The sequence below is a fragment of the Micrasema longulum genome, unplaced genomic scaffold (genome assembly GCF_059751315.1).
Source record: "Micrasema longulum isolate JH-2025_06_02 unplaced genomic scaffold, ASM5975131v1 h1tg001927l, whole genome shotgun sequence".
NCBI lineage: Eukaryota > Metazoa > Arthropoda > Insecta > Trichoptera > Brachycentridae > Micrasema > Micrasema longulum.
This window is the reverse complement of record NW_028279101.1, coordinates 56,383-77,394: the sequence shown is the minus strand read 5'-3', so window position 1 is coordinate 77,394 and position 21,012 is coordinate 56,383. Positions and strand designations below refer to the sequence as shown.

The following is a 21,012-nucleotide window of genomic DNA, read 5'->3' as shown; positions in this document are numbered from 1 at the left end:
TACACTTTGTGGAAACCTGTTATTGGTTCAGAGTTTAAACAATATATAAGTTGTTTACTACAAATATGTATGTATTTAGTTGGTTCTCCAAATAATATAGGTGCTTTCTTTTTGTTTAATTCCTGTGAAGCAGCTTAGAAATATCAATGTGAAATCAAATAAATTATCCGCCATTAGTATAATGCTTTTGTTTCAGAATGGTGATTGTTAATGCCATAGCTCTTGATCTGCACGAAGAAAATATTTTTCATCCAAGAATAGCAGGGATCCAATGCTGATTACTATGCATTTATTAAATAATACTAAATTATTCTTTTTGACAATCCAATATACTAAACACAAAACACACATGAATATAATATTATTTTTCGAGTGTCAGTTTTCTTTTTCGATTCTTTCTGAAGTATCTAATAGAATCGAGAAATTTGTTTTAACAGTAAAATAAAACTATAAAAAATGTTTTTTTTAATTTTATTTATGTATTCCTATTCCACTATATTCCAAAATAAATTTATTGTGCAATATCAATATAAAATTGTTTTTTTAAACACAAGACTAGTATTTTTGAATCAAAATTTTCTCTGCCTTTTTAGTATAAATAATCAAACTTTTTAATGTTGAGAAATTTTGAATCGACATTTTAAAGCAATTTATTTTTTATAAACTTGTATTTAAAAAAGCAATTTTGTATTCATATTGTACAATAAATATCAATCTGTAATGTGACCCAGTGGTTTAAATTTTTGCGCCGTCGTTAAGCTTCCCGAGCTTCATACTAAGAAGCGCTGCGATCGACGCCAAAATGCTTAGATATGGTACTACAGTTTCCTGTCTAAACATATCTGTAGTCTGTGCAGATATCTGCAGTATATGTGTATAATCTCTGATCTGTGGTCTCTGTCTGTGGTCTGTGCGTTTGACTTTGACAGGAAAACTAAAAGCGGGCGAGCATAAATGTGGATAAACTAAAATCGCAAATTGTGTAATTTTTTATTCTACTATCTAATATATTTTTTATATTTTCAAGCTGAAGTTTTCCACCTTGATTGTCTAGCTAACTAGTGATATTATTTTGGTCTTAAATTATTAAGTAATTACATTTTGAATTTGACATCTTAAATCATAATCCGGTGTTTAAGTTGACGTTTCATCTGTATGCATAAACACTTTTCTTTTTGGCGTTTGCAAGATCGGTAAAATGTTGCCTCGGTCCTTTGTATTCGCCAAATATTTTCGTCAGACTAATGGAAATCTCGAGACATTTATATCCGTCGGCTCAAAATGCTTAGTGCGTCATTTTAATTCTCTCGCCCGTTCGCATTCCCCAGTTGTCCATTATAATAATTTACTGCGAATAAGTCAATTCAATTCGCGGTATGTGTGCTTCACAAATGTGCTGTGTTCAGCGAAGGATTCGAAAAACAACACTAAGGAAATACAAGAGAAGCCACGGGATCCTCACCAGGTCAAAAATGAAACCAAAGATTCAAATGATAATAAAACGATAGCAGTTAGTCAAGCGACAAAGGATCTTATAAACGATGTCACTGTCGTAAAGACCGTAGAATTGAAGGTAAATGGGAAGAAGCTTACTGCGGAAGCTACGATAAGTGAGGATTCTTCTATCACCAGTATTACATTCAAGAAAGAAAGTGACAAAGGGTCAGAAGCTGAAATTCCAAAACGTACAGTAACATCTTATAACCTACCTACTACCTAGTCATACAATCAACTGTTTGGTTTACATACACCTTTTCAATTTAGAATTTCCTTATTAAAAGCACATTTTTTTATCTACATAGTGTATGTAATGCTTTAAAATGAACCATGACGCTTTTGTCTCTAGCAATCTCTTTCTAAAAATTCATTCCTACCCTCCTTATCTTTAAGCGATAGCATTTTTCATATATTTTAAATTATTTAATTGCATTATGTCTTTTATTCAAATAAAGATTTCACAAATTATTGCCATTCAAATTGATAAACGCTATGAATCATCTGAGAAAAAGAAACTTGATTTATCCATCATAATTTAAAAAATTTTTTTTTTTAAAAGAATAACCCCCTAAGTCTCTATTTTTGAGGCTTGTCAGCAGGTGGGAAAGAGAGTATTTAAAAGGAAGTTCTGAAAATTACACAACACCCTGACTTATTGAGAAAAAAATCTTTCTTAGATTTCTTTCTTGCACCTGGTGGGAATCAAACCCGCGACCCCAGTTTCACAGTTAGCCGTCCAACCAACTGTGCCATGTACTTTTAACCATACCGGTCCTCTGATTTGGTTTAGTTTTTGGCTCTGTGGTATTGCTGCTGATCAGTTTACAACCCTACTCATCCACTTGTTGATTCCTATTTTTAAACACACTGATTCTTCTATCTTGATCACAGAATAGAACATGTACAATCATTTTAATAACACCGAGTTATGTTTCATATGAAAAACTCAATAAAGAAATATAATACAGTTTAACTTGGTTAAAACGCTTATAGAAATAGCGAGATCTCGGATGTTATGAGGAAACATTTGTTGACAGTTTAGTTTATGGTTTTTTCCATACATTTATTCACTTTTATAATGAGCTACTTCTCTACTTCTCTTTTGTCTTCTAACAAAAACACTGTCAACAATGGAGCTTTTCAATCTCTAAAACCATAAATATTTCCATAAATAATACAATCCAAACAGGGGGCTAACTTAGGACGGATGCTGCTGGGCATCGGGTTCGGAATAAGTTTGTAACACTATATATGTGTCTAAGTACCTGATTGGTGTTTTCACCGACAGCTTTGAAAAAATATCACACATGGTTGAAGTCGAGTGTAAAAAATCCAAGCTTTGTGAACTTAGTAAGTACCAGTTCGGCACTTCATTACAATTTACAACTTCTTTTGCAGGTTATAAATGAAATCCTTATTTTTTTTTATGTTCTATGGTCAATGAGTAAAAAGCATTATCAGGGGGTGATGTCAAATCAGTTTTAGAGCAGGCCAGTTAAAAACTAACCCTTGAATTATAAACATGTCTACTTACGAGAGCAGGTGTTTTTCGATTCTTGATAAAGTAGCAATTGAAATGAATTTCCTGGACTCGAAAAAATTTTGAAAGTGGTATGTTTGTAAGCATTTATTATAATTTTCCCAAACATTTATATTTTTTAATTATCTGTGAAAATTTCATGTATATTTATTTGTTTACTGATAATATGGTATAACGAGTAATGCTTATAATGTGCAAATTCAATCGGTTCCATTTTCCTCGTAATAACCATGTTTGACTACTCAATTTCTGAAATTAGAAAATGAAAGCATTTATAACCCAAATAAACAAGTAAGTCAGTCCCTGTTATGTGGTTTTGAGCTTATCATAAATCAAGGGAGCTTGAGTTCAAATCCCGGTGAGAACTCAATTAAATGTGTTTTTTTTCCTGGGTATTTCGGGTTGTAATTCATCCCCGTAGTTAGACCTCTTGGCCTACTAAATAAATGCATTATTACTTGCACATAAATATAACAATATTTTGAGTTTGTCCAAATTTTTGTAGACAAGGACTGGATTCAACTCCCTGGGGAGCTGTTTATATTAAAATATTACAACAGATATGAAGAACATTTAAGAGAAGCTCTTTAACTTCACAAACATCAACAGATGAAAGAATTGAAGAAATATAGATGTTCAAATATGGGCAGAATGGTGAATGTTACACAGTGTGTAAAGTGGCCACTTAAACGAGCCATTGACAGGTCATAAGCCCTGTAGATGCCTAGACTTCTATATTACCTTTTCTTAAATGTTTTTCATCTCTGTTGTATAAATATAAGTTGTTTTTCATAATGGAAATATAAATGAAATTATAACAACTAACTTATCTTAAAAATGACAACTCGATTACCAGTTTATATAATTTCCGCAGCTCCTAAAAGAGTGAGAGTGGACCTAACTGCGACATCGCTGGAGCGTAACTTCATCACTCCTGCACGGGCAATGTCAGATTTTCTATTGAAGCCATCACATTTAGAGATTTTACCCAAAATTAAACGAAGATCTCCTTATGAGCTGGAGCCACCAATAACAGTCTTCTGGAGGAGAGACGTTGAAGCCAAAGCATATGAAGTAAGTAATATTAAAGCTTATAAATGTCACTCATTTTGTATTTCACGCAAACAAACGACGGTCAGCTTTCCCTACTCTTTCAATAACACCCCTATTTCTATAACAGATAGTCAAATTCGCAACTTGGGTGTTATTATTGATACTAAACTAATGTTTAATATTCATATTTTAATTTTTTTATATAGTTTTTTATTTGTTCGCCCCCAGCTAGAATACTTTACTCATATTTGGTCACCTTACTATAATGCTAGTATTAATAGACTAGAAAGAGTCTACCAATTTTTTTTTAAACATCAATTATTATTTATCCACCCGAACATAAAACAAAATCGTGCAAAATTTTACTCTACTGTCTTGTTCCAACTTGCTGTCTTCTTCCAAGTCGGTCCCTCTATGCTGAGGATCATGACCGTGAACACCTCTGATTAGTCTGTTCCACTCCAGTCTGACTCATCAAATTTTAGCCCCGTAGCCTCCTTTATTTGGTCAGTCCATCTATATGGGATTCTACCCTGGCTTCTCCTACCTTCAACTCGGCCTGACATTATTGTATTTTCTAGATTGTCTGTTTCACGTCTAGCATATGTTCAAAGAAAGACAGTATCCTTCTCAAACACACCACTGATAGAGGAGTTGTAATATGGATCTCTTCCAGTATCGATGCATTCGTCATTCTGGCTGTTCAAGGCACACGCAGCAGCCTTTTCCAACACCACATCTCAAATGCATCGATCCTCTTCCTCTCGTATGCACGCATTGTCCACGTTTCAGCCCCATATGGGAAAACAGAGAATACCAGGGCTTCCATCAACCGCTTTTTTGTGTTTATTGATATACCTCGATCTCGCCAAATCTTCTCCAAACGGTTCATTGCTTCTTTGGCCATTTGAATCCTGCGACCAATCTCAGGTCTGCAACTACCGTTGTTGGAGATAAGAGAGCCGAGGTACACAAAGTCATCTATCAGCTCAAGGTCTTGTATCTGTCTTGTCCTTAGGAGACTGCCAGCTCTGTCTACAAGCATTAGCTTTGTCTTATTTTTATTTATTTTCAGACCCAGAGCCTCACTCTCCAACTCTATCCGTCTGAAGGCTTCTGCTAGCCCGGTTTTATCTTTGGCAATCAGTGTCGTGTCGTCTGCATATCTCAGATTTGATATTTATTGACCTCCCACTTTGACGTCACCATTCCACCCATCCAGCGCTCTTCTCATAATATAATCACCATTGAAGAGTTTTGGCGACAAGATGCAACCTTGACGCACACCTCTTTCTGCTTTAAATGGAACTGACAGTGCATTCTCCATCCTTACTCTTGCTGACCCATCCATTTATAAATTTTTCACCAGTAATGTGAGGATGTAAGAATTTTCTGGCATGGGACATGAGGGAGATTGTACGATAATTCTCACATTTACGGGTTGATCCTTTTTTATGAAGCAGTATTAAAATTGACTCTGTCCAATCATCCGGCTATTGACCTGTTCTCCACACTTTCAGACATATATTGTGGATCATCCGAACTCCTTCATACCCTAGATGTTTAATGAGTTCAGCGGAGATGCCATCATTACCTACTGTCTTATTTTTCATTTTGGAAATGCCATGTTTTACTTTCTCCAGCAATATATCTGGTTCCCTCTCAGGAAAAAATGTTTGGCGCTGAAAACAATGTTCTGCCAAACAAATAATACATGTACGTATGTTTTTTTGTAGGTTTGGGGTTCCAAGGAAAACCTGAAAAAAGAACTTTTACGAAAAGAGATTGATCGAAGAAGATATCAACAAAGTATGTTTTTGTTATTTCTATTTAATTCTTATACAAATCTTGCTTGAATTTATACTGACAAATATAAATAATAAGTTTATTAATTAACACAATAATTTAAAATTTTAGTTCATTTTAGTTTTTTTTTATTTTTATATTGATGAATCAAAATGCCACAAAAAACACTCCTGACAAAATTAGCTTATGCTAAGAATAGGCCCAATGCTTGAAGGGTTCACAAGCCAGAATGATTATTATGCCTAAATTTGCAATCGGTTCCTTTATGAAAAAATGCCTTTTTTAAAGAACCGAATTACTCTGGCAAAATACTACTTAGTTAATCATCGAATATTGTCACAAAAATATAAATAAAATTAAAAGAAAGAAAAAAAAGCTCTTGCATAAAAAAATATCGATATTATAGTTAGTGATAGTGAAAAGAATAAAATGTTCAAGTTATACATGATACAATGGAATTTCATAGTTATTTAGTTTACCACTTTCAGCAAATTTTTGTATTCCTTACTTCTACCACGTATAACAAAAATACTCCCCAATATTTCTTAACTTTTCATAGCCATTCAGGTGCACAATGTATTTTTAATTACTTGAAAGAATTTCTCTTATTATAATCCCACATTTGTACATATTGCAATTTTTATTTAAAATCATCATTCATTTTAACTGATTTTTGAAGAAGCACTTAAACATTTGCAGTGGATTAATTGTGTCAAAAATACTATTATTGATATATGATGAGTAATACTATTATTTCTACAGATGTATTTACTGTGAAGAGACGTTTGCGCGACTACCGCAGGGAAATGGGTAACTCTGCAGTAACACAGGATAAAGAAGCCGGCCTCTATGGACGTTCTGGGAGAGTTGTGCTAACCGCAGTTGCTATGTAAACATTTTATTTTTATATGAATGAAGGTTAGCGAGAGTTCATTTTCTCCGCAACATATTTAGATTAGATCCTTGAGTCCAAATGTATCAAACAACTATATGACTCCTGAAATTGAGTAATTTTTATGTTACAAACTAGCCATCCCAAATAAATGAATTAACATGGAAAAATCTACTCCATTACAAAATCTTTTCATCTTCATTCCCTTTTCGCACCTAATGGTGCATAGAGCACTGCATTGGTACACCAATCGCAGCGTTTATAATTTTTCTTACATGAAGGTAAAATGATCAGTTACACTTCATGAGCCAGTCCAGGGATTATGAAATATTCAAGCATAAAACACCTTATTAAATAAATGTTTCATCTGAACCATGTCGGAAATCGAACCCGAGACATTACATTACAAAATATCACCCTAAAAACAAAATATTTTGATACATTTTCCTTTTAATTATTTTTATTTTGCCACTGAATCTCATCAATTTTCTTGCACTACACTATATCAGAACCACAATTATTATAGTGGTAAATTACAGCTCAAAACACACACCAGGAGACTGCTCACCTATCTATCAACAACAGTCTGATTATTTAGAAAATTACTTTAAAATTAACAATCTAAATTAGTGAGGTTCACACTCACAACACAAATATAATGTTTTTTTTTTTCCCCCTACGGGTACCAATCTAGTGCTTTGTTCTCCATCAGGTGTGGAAAAAAGAATTTTAAAGGTGTTTATTTTGTTTTATAAAAAAAACATTTACTACTACTACATACTCTAAACCCCAAAGAGATAGGCGGAGAGGATGGAATCTTACACATGTCTATTCTGACACATTCATACATCTGCCTGACATACATGCCCTTTGATTGTGTCTGTTTCGACATGGCCAGACTTTGGTTTATCTGTTCATGCCACAACTTCCTTGGTCTTATTATTATCTCTCCGGATAAGTAGAGACATTCACTAATTAAGCCCCAATTTATTAACATAAGGCATATTTATCCTCAGAGAATGATATTGTTTTTATTTTGTTTTGCAGTAATGGCAGTAACTTCGTATTCAAGATGGTTGCATGGATATACACAGGATCTCATAGCATGTTTTCAGAGTGTATTCATTCCCTGGCCGATACCATTAATCAGTTAATTTTGGCATATGGGATTCATAAATCTGGACAGGTAAAGTAAACCATTTTCTTAAACTTATTTATTTACATTATATGTGTTCATGTTGAGAGACAAATTTATTTCATATGAATATGTGTTGTGTATGAAATATTATACATGTCATATAAACATGAGCCGTAGAGTTACAAAACTCGCTCTACACAAGTTTTGAAAGAGAGAGATTAGGTTATTATTTATTAATGTTTTCGAAAATCCACAGTTTAAGATGATGATTGAGAATTCGTGTTAAATATGGTCAATAATATAGTATTTGATTGTCAGAATGCAAATACTTTAATTTTCTTAAAAAATATGTTGAATCAAAGTTTTTTTTAATGTTTGTATTATATATACATATTATAAAGGTATGTATGTAAATCAGTAACATTAATGTATGTCAATCTTTTGCTTTAAGATCTTCCCGAGGGTCTAGGTAAGGCCTCAAACTCTGTAGTATAGGATTTGGATATAGTGATATTGCTCCAGTGGCCAACAAATAATATTTTTTGTACTTTTATTTACCTTTTAATAAAACAACTCATTGAAATCTGATCCGGTCATTTTCATTTACATTTCGATATAAAGGTATTTCTTTGAAGAACGATACGAATTATGGAAAATGATGTGATGTAAAATTTGCTTTTCACTTCGATAATTTAAAAAACTTTTGGGTCTAATTGAACCAATCTCCGGCGGGTATTAGTTAATGAAATTGATGTTATGACATTTTGGTGAAAACATGCTTCGACTTACAATGTATTGGCAAAATTAGTTGTGAAATCCCCTTCAGAATATTATTATACAGAAAAACAAGAAATTATTAGGTTTTGGTTCTGTGAATTTACAGCCTGTGGCTATGTTCATATGCCACATTGTAGTTTTCACTACATATTACACACTGCGTGCACAAAAAATCAGGTTTTGTGCGAGTATGGGTCACAGTGGGGCCACACTGCCAATAACGCACTGTGTTTGTGTGTTTTGTAGCAAACAAAGAGTGAGGCACGGGCAGATACAAAAAACAAGTTTGTTGTGTAATACATAAAAAATGTGTAGCGCTCACTCAAACCCAATAAAGCGCTTTACATTATTCACAGTATGTTTACATCTCCGCTTTATTACTACTATGGCCTAAGATTATTTGATTAAATGTAAGTTTTTCTTATAGATGGCTGATCCGAATCACCCATACGGATATACAAACATGAGATACGTCGCTTCTCTTATATCAGGTGTTGGAATATTCTGTGTTGGAACAGGTCTGTCTTATTATCACGGAGTTATGGGTTTGATAAATCCACAGCCCATCGAGTCATTTTATTGGGTATGTTCATTGTTTAGTATCTCATGATTGGTGTCTCATTTTTATATTTATGTTTCGATATAATCAGCAAATTTAATGTAAAACTACTAAAATGGTTGTAGCATAGAATGGATTTTAATTATTATATGTGATTTTTACATGTGTAATATGTACGAGGTTTGATAAAAAAACACACAGAATATTTTAATTTCAAATTTGAATATGTAATTCTGAGTGCCTTTTTTTTTCTAGATTAGTTCACATGTTTATAGTTAATTTGTAAATTTTCGGTTCTTTTGGACACATGCTTGGTTTTTGACAGGAAAACTAGCTTTTAATTTTTTTAAATTAATTTTTTTGCCCCACAACAGACCAGGAGACCCAATTACAGCTTGGCCATCACATACCGCACACCGCATCTGAGGACTCAAGTCTCCTTGGTATGCCCACAAAGGGAAAATTGCTTGTTACCAAAAAAGAAATGCTCTCTATAATTTGGTAGCCTTAGCGTCTTTGTAAGGAGGCCCAATTAAAGTGGTAATTTATAGCACAGTGCACCCAGGCTTGAGAAAAATAACATTTTTTTATCTGTTCTCACTGGGAATCGAACCGGAAACCTTCCCTGCTTGAGTCAAGTGTCTTAACCACTACACCACGAAGGCTGCTGTATGATGTGTTTATTATTTCCGGAGCCAAAATGACTCTGTATTTGCATACAGACCTCGCTCCCTCTACATTCATACATCTTCTCATGCATGCACTTAGATTATCCTGACTTTTAACATGTTGATCTTCAGTTATGGGATTCGGTTATCCCATGGCTTTATCGTTCTTCCTCGTTTTCAGCATCCATCAATATTCACATTGTTAATTTTTTTTAGCTCTAATCCATTTACATCAGATAACAGATTTTCGTAAATATATATTAAAAAATGGTTTAATTCTACAAATTTTTCTTGTTTTAATGACTTAGTCAAACTACTGTAATAACATAAAGGGCTCATAGAGACTATACCACAAATTGTAATACTTAATATTTTTTCTAGGCCTACTTCATTCTTGGTGGAGCAATAGTTTCAGAAGGAGCTACGTTATTAGTTGCTATTAATGCTATTAAAAAAGGTGCGAAAGAAGCCAATGTTCCCTTTAAAGAGTATGGTATGTATTTTTTAACCTTATTTTTTGTTATGACCACTGCTATCTACCATTAACTACTTCACTATTGATCTTGGCACACAATCCTATCTGTTTTCACTTTTACATCTTATTTGTAAATTTATTGCTAGAACAAACATATTTATTATTACCAGGAATCTACAATAATTATCACTAGAGCTTTTTATCATGAATATGGAGTGTCGGCTGGTTAGGTTAGTCTCCATCTAAAATGGCTCAGCCCGTTCTAAGATGGAGAACAACGATGGATGTGCAAAAAATACAACGTTGACTTTCTTTTATACATATTTGATTTATATTCCAGGTTTGAAAAAAATATATGCATATAACTTACTCTATCAAATTATATACTTTTGTACTTATTAGGTTCTGAAAGTGTCAAAAAAGATTTTAAACCGCTCTCATGTAAAGTTGTAGAAAATCGCTGGTGTCGTTTTTATACATATGACATTTGATTATGTAGACTTTCGATTCTGCCAGATTTAAGATTTTAAGTTACCTGATCAAAAAAAACATTATTTTTCCCTTATCCAAATATTTATAAAGGTGTGTTGGGCACGGCATCGATACACTAATTGCAGCTTATAGACAGGCACCGTGGCGCAGTTGGTTAGACGGCCAACTGTGAAACTGGCTTCGCGGGTTCGATTCCTGCCAGTTGCAAGAAAAAAATCCAAGAAAGATTATCTTCTCTATTGGTCTGGGTGTTGCGGTGTATTTTTCATTACCTCCTTCCATATCCCCTCTATCCTACAACCAGTTATTTACAGGGTTTGTGATCTGTTATTTGCTGGTTAAAGTAGCCACTTTACACACTGTGTAAATTCAACATTCTGCCTATGTTTGAATATCCATATTTCTTCAGTTCTTCCCTCTGTTGATTTGTATGAGCTGAAACGTTTTATTGATGCAGGCGAGATTCATCTGACTGAATTATTTCACCAGTTACTTATTGGACCAGTTGGTTTAATCCGCATATTTTGAGTTTGTCCGAATGTCAAGTCATTAGCCCTGTAAATGCCTAGACTTCCATATTCTTTTCTCTAAAATGTATGTTATAATATTATCTTATGAACTGTCTTGGAGGTGAAATCTAGTTCTTTTTACAAACATTTGGACAGATTCAAACTAACTCTACCCGATCATGCCAGTCCTTAGCCGTCCACCATCTAACTTTCATCATAGGTTGTGGTCCCATAGCTAGTGTTCCAGACTCATGGACCAGAAGTCTGAGGTTCAAACCGCACTCTACCCCAACTTTATTACCATTTTCTAGTAATGAGTTACATATTTATAACTTAATGAAAATTGCCCAAAAATTTTCATATTTGGTAAATCATAAGAATGCAAATACAGTGGGTCCTCGATAATCCTGACTGGCCAAAAACAAGACCTTGGCGGATTACCAAGGCGTCCGGATTGTGGTTTGATACTTTGATGGTAATAAAACATGTATGTTTAACTTAAGAAATTTCTTTAATTATCAAAATACAACCTCGACAATTTTAACAATTTGATTAATAAACGTGCAGGAAGGCTGCATGTTCGAAATGAAGCCAAAAAAACAACTTAAATTAGTGGCAAAAAATCCACTTTTTGAAATATAAACCTTGTATACTCGTATTATAAGCAAGGTAAATAATAAAGCAACTCCTATATAAAAAAAAAAGTTGTCGTATACGCAGGTCAGTAATTGACAGCAGACTGCTTAGAATGGCGCACGACGCAAGTGAAATGCGTCCCGACCTATCTGTTGGGATTATCGCGATCACCGGATTAGCGAGGCCCTACTGTATTTCCTTATTTTAAAAAAAAATTAAACATTCTAACATAATTTATTTGTTGCAAACAAACAAACCATCTATGTGCCTCTTTCTTAACTTTTTATTTAAACCTGTCCCAGATTGATGTTCCAAACATTTGACTATGTAATTATTAATTTTATGACTCCCTATGTATTCCTCTTAGTTTGTCTGCTCTCCCTTGCACTTTTTTATTACAAATAAATTTATGCATCGGAGTAGTGGGGTCCCAAATAGGCAAATGAATGCCATTTTATCGGCCTCATTTCACAAAGTTGTATACTTCTCTCTCCCAGTTCTGCGTGGATCAGACCCATCGGTGAACGTAGTGTTGCTGGAAGACATGGCAGCTGTAGGAGGAGTCGCAGTAGCCGGTTGCTTTATGGGTCTATCTTCTCTCACTGGAAACTCTCAATGGGACGCTTGTGGCAGCCTATTTGTGGGGACCATCCTGGGAGGAGTGGCTTCCTTCATCATTCTCACTAATGTTGGTGCTTTAGTGGGCAGGTGAGATTGGTGCATCCCTTATTAATCTTACGTATTATTTGACTGCGTTGATTCACCGTCACCTTCGTCAATACTGCACTGTACGATTTTGGACTTACCTGCCCGATAATATTAGAACAATAGTAAACAACGACAATTTGAAAACAAAAGTAAACAAATTTTCATAAAAATAATTAACAAAGTTATTAAAATACGCTTATTTAATTTTAATAAAATTAATGAGCTATCTCTAATATGCACATAATTATTTATCCTAATGTTTCAAATAAATAAAAAAATGTAAATGTGGTTTAACAAATATTTATTTCTGGTGAGTTTATTTGGTTCTGTGTCCAGGCGGATGAAGAATACATTTTTGTGTATAAAATAGAACCAGAACCCTGGACAAGTGTTTTTGACTTAAAACCTGTTCTCGGGTAAAAATCCTGAATAAGGAAATCGAGTGGAGATAAGTCCGCCTCGTTTTGTAGAGGTTGGGGCAATCGCTTACCATTCTTGAAGTCTTGGGTTTGATTCCTGGCAGGGTGGACATGAACATTTTTAAAGGTTGTCAAAACTGCTCAATTCGCTTCAACAGACTCATTTTTCCTGGACTGGCACCTGAAGCGTAAGACTAATCACCTTACCTTTATATAATAGATTATCGAACTACGCTGCATTTGGTTTACTAATGCAATGCCCTATGCGCCACCGGGTGCAGAAGGAGGAATGATGATGATGATGAATTCATGTTAATAACGGCTGAATCATTTCCTGTCCACATCAAATCATGTGGGAACTTACTGCCCAGCTTAGCTATGGCAAATACATTAGCAAATAAGACTATTTAGAAGAATTTGGCAGTCCTGGATAATTAAATGTTACCTCATCGACAATATTTTTAATTTTATTGGCCGATGTGAAATTTTCATGGAAATCTTCTTACTACTTATCCAGATTTTTTTGTCAATTTAGTATATTTTGGCCCGCTTAAAATTTTTTGTTTGCTGCGCTCGTATCCCAAAATTTTCTGTCACGTTAACCCTTTACAGCATCATGTGACAGTTTTGTTACAAACCATTTCAGCGCTTACAAAATCCAAAATAAGCACCGAAGTTTATTTTAAATAAATGTTACACCACAGGTACCACACCATTCAATGTAATTAAAATACGTTTAGAGCTTCACTCGCCATGAAACTAACACAAACGCGTATTTGGAATATAGAAAAAATCTGTCAAAAATATTTGTACATGCTATTTAATACATATTTTGAGCTTTTAAAGCAAACAAAACAATTGTTTAAACATATTTCATATGTCTGACAATTGAGAATACTTTGTGGCATTGAACACAATGAAACAGAAATGTCTCATTCCTATTTTCTACCGTTTTCTTCATTTTATTATGGGGTTGAATATGTGCTAAATTAGTCTAACGCATGTTTAAAAATTTAGTAAAATTATAAGCAATTTACTTTACCTTTCAGGTCTATACCGCAAGAGCAGCTAGATAAAATTAACCTGGAACTAGAGTCAGATGTGATGATAAGGGCAATACACGATGTTAAGGGCATCGATATGGGAAGTAATTTAGTTCGATATAAAGCTGAGTTGGATTTTGATGGCCGGGAACTAACCAGAATGTATTTAGATAAACAAGATCTTAACACAATGCTAGATGTAAGTGTGCGTACATAATAATATTCTCTATTTATGAGAGAGTTCTATACCCTGTTATTTGAAATAAAATGATTTTATGACATAGATGCATATTTTTTTTTTAATGTTTTTTAACCGGTTGTATTTTATAATAATATTTCAAAATATAAATGTACTATATTTAATAAATTAGAAAATATCAAATTTAACCAACAATGTCATACATATCAAACTAGGGATAAAAAAAGATAAGTTTACCAATGAAGAGAAAGACAGTCCCAAAACTCATTGTACAAGGGATTGAAGCTGTACGATGAGTTACCTGAAGGAGTTAAAGAAATATAAATCATTGAAACATTTTAAATTAATTTGATAAAATATGTTCTTGAGAATTTTTGATAAAAAGTTGTAATGTTATCAAAAGTTTATATTAGTTCTTTAGATGTTATGAACTAACTTAATAAGGCATAAATAAATAAATATTTAATGTGGAAGTTCAGTGTTTTTTTAAAATTATTTGTTAATAGACTATCAAACTATGCCAAAAATTAAAAAAAAAATTTTTTGTGTATCCTAATATCACTGCTATGATTTTTTAAAGTTTTGTAATTCTGAAATTACTCCGCGTTTGACATCACAAGTTCTGCTGATTGTTGAATTGGCTTCTCGTACACCGGAAATCTATCACAACACTATATCATAGCTTGATTTGGAAGAACTAGTGACGTTAAAAAAAGTTAGTTTTTATTAAAATATTTTTTTTTCATACATATTCAAGAAACTTCGCAGTACAAATTAATTTTTACCGCTTGTATTAAAACATTTTTTTAAATCTGATTTCCCATAGCACTGAACTCCCTCAATGCCAAATTGTAGACAAATAAATGTTTTATTATTTATGGAATAATTTGTATTTTACAAAGAAATATTCACGAATAACTAAACATTAATATTGAGAATATAGCCTTAAATGAATATCTTGTTAATATTGAGAATATAGCCTTAAATGAATATCTTGTTAACACATGAGCATTAAATATTGTCCGTATGCAGAAACTTTATGTTTTTCTTCTGTGCATTTGTGAATTTTGTCTAATTATTTTTTTTTTGTATTTCAGGAAATAAAAAAGCTTCAAACAATTAATGAGCTAGAGGGATTTATGTTAAAACACGGAGAGAATATTGTAGATATGATGGGAGGTGAAATCGATAGGATTGAATTAAAATTAAGGGTAAGACTTTATTTTGTTTGATAATATGTGATTGAATCCTCCTATTATTGGTGAACATTTTGAAAAATCAAACAGCATGTCTTCTGATAATTCATGAATTAAAAAAATAGAACAATCACACAATGTTCAATATGGAATATGACTTGGAATATGTAAAAAAAAAAAACAAAAAACTTATTCCCTCCTCCTTATCCCCTTCAAAGTAATCACCATGAGAGGCAAAACACATATGCCAACATTTTTTCCAATATTCATAGCACTTCTTGTAGGCCGATTTCGGAATGGCTTTCAGATCTCCCTGCAAATTTTCTTTTGTCACCTCAATCGAGTCAAAATGCTTTTGGGAAATTGGTAATTTGAGTGAGAAGGAACAGAAAAAAGAGAATATGGTGCACGGGGAATGACTTTTACATTGTTTTTGTCCAAATGATTGCGTACAAGGAAAGATGTGTGAGATTAGTTTGAAACCAAGAGTTATCTCCATAAATCTGGCCTTTTTCGACTAATATTCTCCCTCAAATGCTTCAATACACCTAAATAGTATTTTTTATTGACTGTCTGACCTGTTGGAAGGAACTCAGAGTGCACAACACCATGATTATTGAAGAAATCAGTCAACATTACCTTGATTTTTGAGCGACTTTGACGTGTTTTTTTTAGGTTTTAGCTCAGTTGGCAAGTGCCACTCTGAAGATTGTCAACTTCTTTCCAAGTCAAATTCACAAATTCATGACTCACCACAATGATGCGCTAAACGGCGGTATCGTCCATAGAAAGCATTTCTTTTTGATGAAAATCAAACAAAATTGTCAAAAAATTTCAGAACACACCTAAGATCGACTTGTTTACACAGCTATCATAAACTAGATAATGGATCACACTAAAAATTTACACTTATGTCCAACATGAACCTTAAAAAGAAAAAAAAAATCAAAATCTTTAGTACGGTTCTTTTAAATTACAAATTCCGCGTCATATTGGAACATAACTGTATAAGCGGGGTCTTATGTATAAATAAAATTTGTGAAAGAAATAACAGTAAAAAAATGCTAATTATAAAATGAATAACTTAATTTAAAAACTGCCTTTTATGCTAGCACTTCAGCCTTTTCAGTGTGCAAAGTTATTTATCTTTATTTGTCAGAGTTCTCAAAGACCAAATTATGTAGTGTTTGTTCTTTTTAGGGAGAATAAGAAAATTCGGTGGTTTAAAAAAAATATATATTATTGACTATTAAATTAAGCTAAAAAAATATTTTTGAAATTACTTCGCATGTGATTCTCAGTGAGTTCTGCTGATTTGTCAGTTGACTTACCGTACGCCGGAATTATATTACAACTCCCTTATTATTGGTTGATTCGGAAGAACTAGCGACGTCATGCAAAGTAGTTCGTTTTTAATCATTAATCATACATTTACAAGAAACTTCGCCGTACAATTTAATTCTCTAATTTTTACCATGCGTAAGAATACATTTTATTTATATCCAATAGTCCCGTAGGGCTGAACTTCCTCATTAATTAAAATAAGTTGCTAAAACTTAAGAGTATAAGTGTCATATGTGTATCTTAAGAGTTGTTAATTCATATTATATTGGCGTAATATGTTTCAATAAAATATGACTTATTCTATTGTTTTCTTTTTCAGAAACGATTCCCGTACTTGAGACACTGTGATCTGGAAATATTGTAGATTGAAATGCATTTTATTTAGCCTTTAGTATTTATGAATTTCCATAGGAACTTTTATTTGTAAATAATATGTAGGTATTTCTTACGGAATATTGATTATTCCATGATGTTCTGTTAATATGTACATTAAAATATCTACTTAATGTCACTTTTTCACATTTATTTTAAGCTCAAAAGCACTCAGCTCGTACTCCATATTTCTGTAAGAAATTTTCTTATTTAAGTTATATCAGATTCAGTATTAAATGTCTTCACTATCCTATTAATTTATAAGGTTTCTTTTAACATTTTTTTTTCAAAGGAAAAAAAAAATATGTGCGTTCTTATGATTTACCCAAATATTTAATTTTGAAGACCATTTTCAACGAGTTGTAAATAACTCTCTATTAGAAAATGGGAATCAAGTTGGGGTTGAGTGCGATTCGAACCACGGACCTTTGAACCGTGAGTCTGAGACCCTAGCCACAGGACCATAACCCAAATCAAAATCTCAATTTTAATTTTCAAATAAGGTTAACTCGGTTAGAATCTCCAAAATTAATATTAAATTTGGAGTAATATTGATAAGTTATCCAAACCGACTGCACACTGGTGTAATTCTTGCTAACAATGTGTAAGTAGTTCTAAACTACTACATTACATTGAACTATATAAGTATTATCAAACTAACTGGTACCACTCTCTTATAGTTTATATCAGCTTAAACAAGTATTTAAAAAAAAAAATATTACATTGTTTCCTTGAAAAAAATGTTTTTTTTTATATTGCTGAAAAGAAATTGAGTTTGTTTGTCATTTGGGCATGTAAAAAGTATATTGCAGACTTTTATGTACCCATTTCCGTGTCTTGAATCTTTTCCAATAAAATTCATTCACATAACATTTTTGTGTGTTGTGTTTTACTGTAGGCTGTTGTGCATTGGTGCATTAGCGAAAAAGTGAAGCGTAGTCTAGAAGCCTTTGAGAGTACTAGGAATTACGTAGAGCAATCGCATAACAAATTATGGAAGTATGTATTGGACAGAATTGGTGAAAATTGGCATTTGCTAAACACCATATCAAAAGACATGTAAAATTAAAACAGTTACATTTTGTGCCATGAAAATCGCCTGCATACTATTTTAGGAGGAACGGTAGAGGGCACGAACCATAAAGGACGCCCCCGCCGAAGAGTGCCTTTATCAAATCATAGGACATGTGATCTGCACATCATATAGCCAGTTAAAGATAGCCTCTGGGGATCATCGATAAATAATGAAAAAGAGATGCAGGTCTTTGAAACAAACAAATGAAAAAGTTCAGATGTTTTCATTTAATTTTATGAACTGTATTATCGCTACGATTTTTTAAAATTTTGTAATGACTTTTTTTGTATTTGTCGTCGTCGGTGAGTTGTTCTGACATTTAATTGCCGACATTGCCGAATTGGTAAGATGGCCAACTGTAAAACCGGCATCGCGGGTTTGATTCCCGTCAGTTGCAAGAAAATAAATCCAATAAATATTTTTTTCTCAATTAGTCTGGGTGTTGTGGTGTATTTTTCATTACCCCCTTCCATATTCCCTCTATCCCACCTGCTGACAAGCCTCTAAATAGTGGCTTAGCAGGTTAACCATTCCTTTAAAAAAAATAAAAAAAAATTAGAACCCCATAGCTGTCAAAATACACTAAATGTTAAACTAAATGGTTTCCCTGAAACCGGAAATATATCACAACACAACAACGCTGTTATTGATTAGTTCACAATAACTTGTGATGTCTTCATTCATGAATTTTTTCATACATTTTTGAGAAACTTTGCCGTACAATTAAATGCTACCATGTGTAAGAACACATTTTTTTATATCCAATTACTTGTAGCACTGAATTTTCTCATTCTGGGGATGAAAATCAAATGAAGAATATGTATACCAAATTTATTACTCCATGAATGAAATTTAAAGTCTACTTATTTCTAACCATTTAGTAAATACAATAGTTCATTCCAAGAATTCGTCCCTCAGACCTCCATTGCTAATATTTTTAGGTGCAATATCAAATACTATATAATATTGTTTGGTATTTATATCATAATCCATCTGTTTTTAAAATTTCAAATACTCGTATCATACTCACTTAATCATATACAAATTTTGTTTTGATTGCTTATTCTAATAATGTGGTTTTATAAGTTTTAAGACTGATTGTTAATCTTTTAAAAAAAGTTAGTGATTATATTTGTATGCATTGTTTAAAAGCCAGTTTAATGTTTTTGATATTAATATAATAATAATAAAAATAGTAATAGTAATTATCAATTTGTTGTGAAAATTTGTTGTTTATATAACCGCATCACGCTGCATAAACCACAAGGACAGTACAAGATAATAAACAATGTCCAAAACTATGATTCTTTGTTTTATTGTGAAATGTTTTGTGTGGATATCATTCATTTATTTTCTATGCCCGCTCTCTAGTTGGAGCATAATATATGGTGTCCACATAGCTGAACACAAAGATCAGCAGTGGACCTCGAGAACCTGAGGCCTTGAAAGTTATGCAAACATTGTTTAAGCTCTCAGGAGGCTTCTGCAGTATATGGCCATGCCTACCGTATCACCTCTGCTTTATAACAATTTTTATTGGAAGTTGCTGCGTCCTTTCCCTTATTTCTTCATTCCTCACAAAGTCAAAACCACCTCACTTACAAAATTATTCTTAGACAACTATTCACAAAACTTGGTATTTTGCTGTGGGCCCTAGTGAGGTGCCGTGATTCGCAACCTTAGAGGAGAATAAGTATTATCCAGGCGTTGTAAAGGCGACATTTGGTTTTCACTGAGTAAATATCCTCTCTGATGAGAAACTTCAGTGGTTTTAAAAAAAAAATAATTTTTTAATAGATAATTAAACTAAGTTAAAATTTTTATTTTTGATGTTATTATCAGCGCTATGATTTTTTAAAGTTTTGAATTTCTGAAATAACTCTGCATGTGACATCAGAGGTTATCTTCTGCTTATTCTCTGTCAGTTCTGCCGATCGGTCTGTTTAGGTAAGCAAACTGGATATCTATTACAGCTCTCTTATCATTGGTTGATTCATATGGACCAGCAACGTCGTTCAAAGTGTTCATTTTTATTAAAATATATTTTTTTGTAGAACCAGTGATGTCGTTCAAAGTAGTATGTTTTTATTAAAATATATTTTTTTTTTTGTACTTTTTCAAGAATGCTCTAATTTTTGCTTGCGCGCAAGAAAACACATTTTTTGTTTCCAATTTCCCGTAGGGCTGAAGTTCCTCATTATGGATGTACTTTCCTTACAGTAGTTTCGTCTCTTAATACAGGCATTAGTCTTATAGACACCGCTCGTGCCTCGTCGGTAAGTACATAAAATGACTAATCAGTAAAATGGGTCAACGTATCTCGGTAGGCCTCAACAACTTGAGAATGTTTCGACATCGTAGTTTTATATTCTTCTTCTTGGGGTGCCTTGTCAGGTCCCCCCGACGTTGGCGATCACTACAGCAAAAGCATCTCGGTCCTGCGCTGCTCTTGTATTCCGCAGCCAGGTTTTATATTATTATCCGTAATCTTACCGGTGGAGGATTCCGGAGGAAGTAATAAATTGCGTCATCAGCAAATGAAAGCTAATTCTGGAAGAAATACAAAAATAGTCCTGATATTGTACTTACGTACCTACCTGGGAGATTTTTATTC

The 21,012-nt window shown here is 33.1% G+C and overlaps 1 protein-coding gene across 2 annotated transcripts; it reads left to right on the top strand.

The window, feature by feature from the left end:
- The first annotated feature begins 876 nt into the window (after window positions 1–876).
- Window positions 877–18,835, top strand: ZnT49B (solute carrier family 30 member 9). Of its 2 annotated transcripts, none has more exons than XM_088238596.1 (11): window positions 877–1,685; window positions 3,912–4,111; window positions 5,827–5,899; window positions 6,659–6,785; window positions 7,836–7,974; window positions 9,131–9,286; window positions 10,312–10,423; window positions 12,540–12,750; window positions 14,219–14,411; window positions 15,509–15,622; window positions 17,271–18,835. In XM_088238596.1, the coding sequence occupies exons 1-11, from the start codon at window positions 1,199–1,201 to the stop codon at window positions 17,313–17,315; spliced, it is 1,857 nt and encodes a 618-aa protein (XP_088094722.1). In that variant the 5' UTR covers window positions 877–1,198; the 3' UTR covers window positions 17,316–18,835. The 2 variants fall into 2 exon arrangements, with proteins under 2 accessions (XP_088094722.1, XP_088094723.1); XM_088238597.1 differs by having other exon boundaries at window positions 913–1,685; window positions 6,659–6,814.
- The last annotated feature ends 2,177 nt before the right edge of the window (window positions 18,836–21,012 follow it).

Bases quoted from the DNA above. Each gene is read 5' to 3' on its own strand.
- ZnT49B (XM_088238596.1), top strand. From the start codon at position 1,199: ATGTTGCCTCGGTCCTTTGTATTCGCCAAATATTTTCGTCAGACTAAT. The intron at 4,112-5,826 runs GTAAGTAATATT...GTTTTTTTGTAG, and splicing joins TTGAAGCCAAAGCATATGAA to GTTTGGGGTTCCAAGGAAAA. The intron at 14,412-15,508 runs GTAAGTGTGCGT...TTTGTATTTCAG, and splicing joins ATCTTAACACAATGCTAGAT to GAAATAAAAAAGCTTCAAAC.